The 10,469-nt window shown below is 38.3% G+C and overlaps 1 protein-coding gene across 1 annotated transcript; it reads right to left on the reverse strand.

Annotated features, from left to right (window-relative positions):
* Positions 1 to 14: 14 nt before the first annotated feature.
* Positions 15 to 8,597, reverse strand: LOC126372385 (mediator of RNA polymerase II transcription subunit 30). The gene is made up of 8 exons (XM_050018106.1): positions 8,261 to 8,597; positions 7,810 to 7,928; positions 7,081 to 7,144; positions 5,632 to 5,749; positions 4,899 to 4,971; positions 4,203 to 4,337; positions 3,494 to 3,625; positions 15 to 2,265 (listed from the first exon to the last, which is right to left on the reverse strand). The coding sequence occupies exons 1-8, from the start codon at positions 8,379 to 8,381 to the stop codon at positions 2,170 to 2,172; spliced, it is 858 nt and encodes a 285-aa protein (XP_049874063.1). The 5' UTR covers positions 8,382 to 8,597; the 3' UTR covers positions 15 to 2,169.
* Positions 8,598 to 10,469: the final 1,872 nt, after the last annotated feature.

Genomic DNA, 10,469 nt, shown 5'->3' on the forward strand with positions numbered 1-10,469 from the left:
GAAAACAAATTGAATTCAGAAAAATAAGTGCATATTTTATTACACCATCAAAACCTTAACAATATCATTATGTACACAATGCAACAATGTATTATTACAGTGAAGTTTTCTTATCAAACTGATACTTACACCTATTATTTTCATTTAACTTACAATACAGTAATAAAATGTTCACGCCAGTTACATTAACGGATATTATATCACAGAATTAGATTTAGATATTTACAAATACAAAGGAAGTACAGATATGCCCACTCCTTACGCTGCAGCATAGATAAAGGCATAAAACTGTGTATAGAACGGCAACTCGCCGCTCCCCACCAGCGGCTGAGCTAGGTTTACCTCACCCCCCTCGATTTTACTTAAGTCTTCAAACGTCCATTTATATGTAAATGTATGAAATGTCCGGGTTGTGACTTCAGGTAGGTACGAAAAATGCCTAACTGGATGTAAAGAATGGTTATACCCCGACAAACGTAGCATAATAAGAATGACAGCAGGATATAGACACAAGATATAGAAACAAAGATATAGTACACCGTCTAGCGCGAATAAAACCAGAGATATATCATGCTACGTTTAAGGGGTATTTATAGGGTATATATTATATAGTATATACAGTTGCCTGAACTAAAGAAATACATAGAATCCGTTCAGCTGGTTATCATCCTAAATTCACGCGCATTCCGCGTTTGTTATCACACACGTAAATCAGACTGGCGCTTGGTTATATGACGACAGGGAGCATTGACCTTTATTGTGGGTATTTTAGTTTTCGACTACAACAATATGTATCTTAGAACTGAACTGATGTAATTACCCAATTACAATACAAAAACAGGGTGTCAGTGACACCGTAACGAAAACTTTGAGAGATGATTCAGGCCATGATTCCGAGTTGATATCAAGTTGAATTTCCTGTCGCAAAATTAATGAAAATTTTAAATTATTTTCAGACTTAGGTATATTGTGCTATATAAGCTGCATATAATCCAAATATAAAACGAAACAATCAAAAATCTTTGCCACGCAGTAATATCTCCAAAACCATAATTAAACATTTCCGACAAGAAAAACACCTACAATCGTTTTTAGTACAATCATGTAGATGTTCTATTTAAATATTTAGAACAATCTATAAGGGATATATAAGGGACTAGCTTTTGCCCGCGACTTCGTCCGCGTGGCGTGTTATAAAAGAGAGATCTTTGTGTGTGTGGGGGGTGCATATCAAATTTCAAGCATCTAACTTATGCAGTTTAGATTTTTTCATACAAATGTTTCTTCCCGCTAACTCCCGTTTCCGTGGGAATTTTGCAATATCCTGTTGCAACTAAGCTTTAAGTTAACTAAGGTACCTGCATGCCAAATTTCAAGCGTCTAACTTAAGCGATTTAGATTTTTCATACAAAAGGATTTTGCCGCTAATTCCCGTTCCCGTGGGAATTCCGGGAATTCCGTTCTTAGTGCACCTCTACGGTACCTAACCTACGTCCCTTCCAAATTTCAAGTGCCTACGTTTAGCCGTTTAGACTGTGCGTTGATATGTCAGTCAGTCAGTTTCTCCTTTTATATATATTTAGATTACCTTCCACCGTATTATTGTTGTCATAATTGTAAACTTGAACACCTCCTTCTGAACCATACCATACTAAAATAAAATGTTGAATAAAAAAACAAAAGAGTGACCTTTCTGCCATCAAACTGCTGCGCAGCTTTGCAGTTTGGCGAACGATGCCGATGTACACACCAACATTGATGCAATAAATAATTTACTTTTTTTATTCTTTTTTCAGTACAGTGTCACTAACACCCTGTATTATAATTATGATCAAGATTTTTTCTCATAAGAACGGGTAGAGACCACGAATTCAATTTGCTACGATCCTGACAAACCACTTTCGCTTCCTTTAGAGTATCTACTCTTGACCTGGGGGTTAAAAAGGCCACATCGAAGAAATTCATCTAAAACAGCAATTTTGCTATTTGACATTTGCGCATATAAAAGTGCGCAATACACACAAATGTCAAATAGCAAAATTGCTTTTTCAGATGAATGGCTTTGGATTTTTTGTGGCCTTTTTAACCTTTGAAAGGCCAGGGGGCCTTTCTTTAAGAGACATTTCAATAATAAAATTAAATCTAGTACCTTATACAATACGATTCAGATTACGACCTCCGCATAGTCAACATCACGTTTATTTCCCATATAATTGTCCTCAAATTCGTGATCACTTCTTTCAGCTGCTTATTCTTTAACACCACCTGCGGGAGATTGAAATATATTTTAAGAATGTATGCAATTTCTTACCACAAAATACCCCCGGATATTAAGAGAGTTTGCGTGTCTGGAATTATTGCTTATAAATGAAATTTGAATACCTTATTTTCTCGTGATGTAACCAATAAATAGGTACCGTTTAAATTGCTGAGCTCTCTGTCTGTATCATTATATTATATACGCCTATAACACTACACATATTATACGCTAGTACGTAACGCCAACCTAATACGTCAATAAAACGCATGAAAATAAGTCGTGTTATGCTAATATCGTAATTAAATGGCCATGTTTCTTCATACTGATAACGAATGGTCTCTACGTGCGCATTAAGGACGGGGTAATGTACATCAACTAACGTCGGTTGCGTGTGAGAGGCGATCCTCGTTCGGGATGTTTCTTTGCCCAGAGGATAGATCAAATATAAATTCGACTTTTACACATGAACCCACCAACATGGCCCCCCGGTGGGTTCACGAGTATTTTTTTTTACCCGTTGTGCCCCCGATCTACACGAGCTCATTCCACCATCCCCCTTTTATCTTCGGACTTCCAGACATTACAGTGTGATCACCTGATTGTCCGAAAGTAAGATGATCCGTGTTTTGGAAAGCACGTTAAGCCGTTGGTCCCGGTTACTACTTACTTACTGATGTAAATAAGTAGTCGTTACATGAGCCATGTCAGGGGCCTTTGGCGGCTCAATAGTAACCCTGACACCAGGGTTGATGAGGTTGGCACTCCACCTCACAACCCACACGATAGAAGACTTCCAGACGTACGGTCGGGTTCTATCCCTATTTGGTGGATATCCCAACTATTCGCACAAAGCGCTTTGCATCGTCCTTCATTATGCGCACTGTTAGGGACTGGAATTCTCTGTCGTCTTCTGTATTTCCGAATGGGTTATAGGCCAGAGTGAACAGGCACCTGGGCGAGCGAGCTCCTTGGTGGGACCACGGTTAAAAGTGGGATAAATTATGAAATTCTGATTACTAAATAAAGATAGATCTAAAACTGACGAAAAACATTTTTTTTCTATTCAAGGTAATTATGAACTTTAATCAAGAAAAACTATATATATAATAATAATAAGTCAGACATTTTATCCCGTTATAACGTGCTTTTGCATACAAATAGCATAGTAATTTCGTGTTTTGACGTTTAGTAAAAAGTAACTGATTTGACTCCCAAAACTAGCCTATTACGCACCTGTTCCGTCAAATCCCTGTTCTCGTCCAAAGCCAGCCTATACGCCTCCGTGTTTCGTCGCTCGTCCAAAGTCTTGTTATCTGCTTCGTCTTTCAGAGGAATCAGACTCTCCATATGTGTATACTCCATACCCTTAAACATAATGTCTTTCTTAAATGTTTCAAATTGGCAACCAAGCTTTTGAAAACTAGTATAAGTTAGGCTCCGCTTATATACCTTTTAAAATATTTATAAACTAACTACATATTTACCTCCGTCTGTCCGTAAATAAACAGGATATCCATCACACACTCCATTATTTTCTTATATTATTTATAGTATATGTATAATTCAATATCATTGGTATAGCCACACATTGAAAGCTCCATACCACCTCCGGTTGATTGAAAGGAGGCCTGTGCCCAGTATTGGGACGTACATAGGCTGTTTATAATACCGAAAAGGAAAGGGACGGGTAATTGACTGGCATATTTATGGAACACACGTCAATTTTAGGCAGGAATTTTAAAACCTCTCCCAAATTTTTATATTGGCCAATAACCCGGGTTGCACACCAGCGAGATGCCTATTTTATTGGCCTTATTCATTCATTTTAAAATTAACAATTGTCAATCAGCCGTCCCTTTCCTTTTCGGCGGATAAGAAAATGATAGGTATAACTTAAAATAACATTAGGAGGTGCATGTATCGGGCCTATTAAACCACTCACCTGACAAGTCTCATTACACTTCTCGTATATGAGCCGCAGCCGTTTGAACAGCAGCCTAATGGTACGTAGTTGTTCCTGCATCTTCGCCTTTTTGTCGTTGCTCGCGTTCTCGCCGTGCTGGGTGCCGTTCGGAGGCTGTGCAGGAAATCAATGTTAAATCAATCCCATCAATCGTACACGTAATCACACAAGTTTGTAAAAATGCCTATGTTCTTTTTAAACACGTCACGTTTGTTGCTTAAAACTTCGTGTGAAGGAACTAAGGCCTTCCGCACACTCGGGTTTAGTACACATATCCCACGCGTCCATTGTGAGTAGCAGCCATTATTCTCGAGTAATTTTAAAGAATTTAAATTTAATGATAGATACAATCATAACTAAAAAAAATATGAGTATTTGACTATTTCGGGATATACGTTTAAGGAGCGTTGAAAGCGCCTAAAAGCCAGTTTTTGTTTTATAGCGATCAAATTGAAGTGACAGTGCAGTGATGTATTTATTGAAGTGTTGCGTAAAGTGTCTGTAAAGTGACGGTGTCAGAGCTGGACTGAACAGCTCTGTACAATGACTGTATCACGTGTGTTGTGACCAAAACTCATTCTATACGTAGACTGCGTGTTTCCTCCCAATCCCAAAACTTACTTCCGTATCACTTTTAGAGAAGATAATAATAGGAATCTATTTAAAAATACTTACTTGGATAGCCTTTAAAGTCTGGAAAACTTCTTGAGTCCTACTCACGATGTCTTGAACTGTTTCCTGACCAAACCTGAAATCAACGTTAAATTAATTTAATAAATTCTTTTGTAACAAATTACATAAAATTAGGACAGAAAAGCGAACTCAGCAGTTGAGATTTCTACAAGCAAACATTGTAAAAAGAATAGAACAGAACATGACAGCCAGTGGCGGCCCTAGCAAAACAATTAGGTGGTACGAGATCTCAAAGTGACAGCCCTCAGCTCTTTAAAATACAAAATTTTTCGATTAGTTTACGACCACCCCAATTTACCTATTTAAATCTTTTGAAAATGTTGTTTACGGCCATCTTCTATGAGTTTTATATGGCCGCAATCTAACCCGATGAAGTTAGTTTGCGGCCAAGGTGGACCAGTCTTCTTTTGGCGCTCAACCAATGTGGATGGCTCTCAGCAGGCTCTGCACGGCGGTCCCGACGCGCGCGACCCGAATTACATCGAAGACACAGCAAATGCAATATATATGGATAGACATCGTTATTGGTAAGTCCTCGATATAGTTCTCGCTGGCGCGGGCGTGGCGCGAGGGTTGAACGATATACAATACTAATTTACCAATATTCGTTACAATATCTTATGCAGGTGGGCAAATTACCTCACCAAAGGATAAGGGATAGGTATGACAGCCTAGTCATTAATACGAGGAAGAAGGTAGTGGATTAGAATCATACTTGCAGAGGGAAGCAGTGTTGAACTCCTTGTTCTGCGGAGGTGGAGCGGCGGGCGGCGCGGCGGGGGGCGGCGGCGCCGAAGCCGTCACGCCAGCCACGCCCGCTGCCTGCATCTGGCCTGCAAGGAGTTCATTACATTCTCAGTAAACTATATTATACCATATTTTATAAGTTATAATGTAACACAGCATCAGGCCTGTATGCAAGGGTAGGTAGATGTACATAATATTATATATATATACATTATATACTCCACTTTTCGTCGCTATGTTTAAGTCCCATAGACGGCAAGCCTATTGCCATTAATTGTGCAAAAATGTGACAGGCACAAAATTTTGAGTACCTATAAAATCAAAACTACTAAGTATTTTGACTACAACAAAAACTAGTGTATTTGTATACATACAGGCTGTACTGAGACAACATTTCAAGCGATTTTGCATACCTAGTAACATTCTTCATTGAATGATTTTTTTTTTTTTTTTCTGTAGCCTAATCAATGTCCCACTGCTGGGCAAAGGCCTCCCCCTTCTCTTTCCAACCCTCCCTGTCCTGGGCATCGTTCCGCCAGGTGTGCCGGAAGGCGTCCAGCTCGTCCCTCCACCGTCGTCGTGGTCTACCTCGACGTCGACGACCCTGTGGGGCCCAATCAGTTGTAATTTTGGCCCACTTTTCCGGATGCATACGGCAGACATGTCCCGCCCATTCCCACTTCAGTTTAGCGGATTTTTCTCCGACATCTGCCACTTGAGTTTTGGAGCGCAGTGTCGTGTTTCTAACGCGATCGATCAGTTTAACACCTAATATACTGCGCTCCATAGCCCGCTGGCAAACCTTGAGTCTGGACTTTTGATGTTTGGTCAGGGACCATGTTTGCGCACCATAGGTGAGGATAGGCAATATGCACATGTCAATGAGTTTCCGCTTGAGACATATCGGGAGGTCACCTTTCATTAGCTCTTTCATGGACCAGAAACTCTTCCAGGCATTGAATGATATCAGTGCATAATGCATGGCACTGCAGCAACTTATTAATAATTATGTACCTACTTTATTTATGTGTTGCAATGTCGTAACACTAGAAAAAACCTTCCAATTCCTGCAGACACCTCCTAATTATGTTATAAGTTATACCTATCATTTTCTTATTTGCCGAAAAGGAATGGGACGGATGATTGACAACTGTTAATTTTTAAATTAATGAGTGAATGAATGAATAACCTGTCTGTATAAAATGCATCTCGCTGACGTGCACTTATTGGCCAATATTAAAGTTTGGCAGTACTTTTAAAATATCTGTATAAAATTGACGTAAGTTACATTAATAATAATATTTGTATTAATAAAGATATATTTAATAAAATTGAGTTGAACGTACATATGTATAGTACAAAAATGGTGTCGTGTTGAAAAATATTTCAAAAATAGTTGAAAAACTACACAACAAACCTTGCTGTGGGACCTGCGGAGGCCCGAGTCCTCCTTGCTGTTGTCCACCAACAACTCCCATGCCCTAGAGAGTAATAAGAAAAAAACTTCAACACACCTAATTCACATAAAGCAATTGGTAATTTGAAAATAGAACTTTCTAAAACTTACGATTATATTATATAGTCAGATAGACAGAGTTAATCAGAGGTATAACCATTGCAACATAAATTAAGTACCCACACCTCACCAAGCTGTTAGGCCAACAAGATAGGTGGTGAACCGCATGGCTGTTTATAATGTAATAAAACATACTTAAACAATATCTTAGTCAATGTTAGTCACACTTTGAAGTTAAATTGTTAAATCTTGTAAAGTTATGGAGGTACACATACATAAACTCACGCCTATTTCCCATCGGGGTAAGCAGAGACAATGGAATTCCATTTGCTTCGATCCTGGCCATCCATCCATCAATCTATTTGCTTTATGTAGGTAATACTTTTATAATCATTTGATATGAGGTTCCTTAAAGTAAAGGGCAATCACCCCAGTTGGTGGGTGTTGTTACCATAAAAGTTTGGAAACCCCTAGTTTGACCTGATTTCATAAAACATAATTTTAGTTATGCTTTTTTAGAGTAGATAGCTTTTTGCTCTCATTTTCTACTTGGCATTTATTAGTTCTAGTTAAGGCCTTCTAAATTACTTTTTTCCAAGAGAATAATGCAAAATTACTTTTATTTATTACCTGTGGTCCCATACCCATAGACCCCATCTGATTTTGCATAGCTGCAGCATAAGGAGGCACCATTGGGTTGCCCATCCCGACCATCCCTCCTGTGTTACCCATCGGACCACCCATCACACCTGGAAAATGAACACCAACAACGGAATTTATCATTATGTACCTTATAGGTATCAAAGTTAAGTTTACAATTTCCACTGGAGAGACTGGCTAGTTTGTACAGGACCAAGTAGAAAGTTCAGCAGTGAGATATGACAGCCAGAATTCGATAATAACTTTACATAAGTGGATATAAAATAGCAAATATAACACACAGTGTAACTATCTTTGGTTAAGTTAGATAAGTATAATATTTTTCTTTGTCATTTAAATCATATTACATTTTCTAAAGTACCTATGTTTGAGTGCTAATAACGGATTATAACAATAGAGAATGATTGTTTCCAATATTTACCGGCTAACTGGTTAGGCATTGATTGCATTTGCCCGCCCATCGGCCCGCCGCCAAAACCGGACCGCATGGCGCCGGCATTGCCCTGAAAGTTGCCTGGAAACTGGTGTCCTTGTCCAGCCATACTGTATCACTAAGGTTCTTCTTTTTCTCTTTATAAAACGATTAATTTAGCTTCCGCAGCGCCGAAACCTCCTGACTGCACCAAGCTGACTTGATTTTTTTTTTTTTTTTTGTTTGGTTTTCCCCGAAGGGTAAGGCAAAGGGAACTATGCCCATACAGCCATGTCTGACGTATTTTTTTTTTTCTTGATGATTAATGAAATGGTGAAAGGTGATGAATGATGATGATAAAAGCTGACTTGACTTGACAGTTTGACACATCAATGAAATGACATTGACATTAAGACGAGCGTTCTGAACTTAAACAAAATTTTAACTATCAAAAGTCATTTATTGAAATTAATTAACTTCCAAGTACAATAAAATTTAAATAGGAAATGTCAAAGTGATTTTAGTATTATTTAAAATTATATACATTTTTTGGGATATTATGAAAATTAAAATAATTTACAAATATTGAAAATTAGTTATTCTGTTTAAGATAATATATATTATGAACGCTCCTACGTTCTGTTAAACGCAGATAATATTTAGAATAATTATAATGTATTTAATTACTCAAAAATTAAAAAAACAGTCATGTCTTCGTTTCGGACGGTAATCTAAACCTTTTTTAACCACTGCTGAAAAAAATAAGAACATGATTGTATTTAAATGTATTTATATTCAGCTCGACCCACGCAGATAGCGACGGCGATGGTCTGATTAATGTACTTCCCAAAGCACAGAGGGGCACATAAAACCTTAAGTAAACGGGCAACGGGCATTATGATATCAGACTAATATTCTGATTGATAATATATGAATTATGTTATAAGTAGGTATAAGTAGGTATGTAACTTTTCTTTGACTATCTAGGCCAAGTATTTATCTATTCATTTTGATTTCACGTTATTTATTTTACGGCTAATTTCAAGCTCTTTTCTTCTTTTTTATTTAAACCATAAAATTGATGAGTTATGTTTACATCTTGACAATTTATAGAACTTGGAGATGTGCCAACGGGTAGGCGACACTCTTATTCTTTGACCTACTTATTTATTTTTTCTAATGAAATGGTTTGTGTATCTCTAGATTGGTATATTATTAGTGGAAAAACATTTACTGGAAGTGTTATCAAATTTAATTACTGATATCCAGGAGTTGGTTGGCTACTAGCCCAAATAACCCCATCAACCTCGCAGAGGAACAGCGTGCTAGACTAAGTATAGGTAATACTAATATGGGATGTTTACATATATGATTTATTTTGTTGAAGTTAACTTACTGCATAGCTCTACTTAAATCCTTAAGCGCTTATCTACCTACTAAAGCGCCTGCCCCCCCTCATATCTTCACACAAGTGATACCTACACAAAAGCTGTGCCCACACGTTACACGTGTACCTGTTGCAAAAATATCAATAGCCCTGTAACTGTTCAACTAGAGCAAAGTGTATAATCTCCTAAACTATTTGACAACTGCCACACACGTCACAACTGAGCGATTGCCGTCGGCATCACGATCACGATCCGGAGGTCCCGGGTTCGAATCCCGATGGGGACATATCACAAAAATCACTTTGTGATCCCTAGTTTAGTTAGGACATTACAGGCTGATCACCTGATTGTCCGAAAGTAAGACGATCCGTGCTTCGGAAGATCCGTTAAACCGTTGGTCCCGGTTACTACTTACTGATGTAAGTACGTAGTCGTTACATGAGTCATGTCAGGGTCCTTTGGCGGCTCAATAGTAACCCTGACGTCAGGGTTGATGAGGTTGGTAATCCCACAACCCACACGATAGAAGAAGCCGTCGACATGTCGATGACGTCGTCGACACCATCGTCGTTTCTCTGTAAGCGCCCTAAACCTGGAGAATAGTGGTCTAAAATGTCGCGAACCGGCAGAGAATGATACGCATTAGATAAATAGCAAGTAGTAGTTAGTACGAATATTCTAGTTTTACGGTCGATAACCCGCTAGATATAAGTTTTCCTCCCATGGATAGTGAAATTGATTATTTGATTAGTGGTGTGGTAGATAGGTATCTATGGGGACGATGTTGGGAGGTGGCTATCGTAGTGGTGAACAGTAAAGAAAACGCCAAA

The sequence above is a fragment of the Pectinophora gossypiella genome, chromosome 2, assembly GCF_024362695.1.
Source record: "Pectinophora gossypiella chromosome 2, ilPecGoss1.1, whole genome shotgun sequence".
NCBI lineage: Eukaryota > Metazoa > Arthropoda > Insecta > Lepidoptera > Gelechiidae > Pectinophora > Pectinophora gossypiella.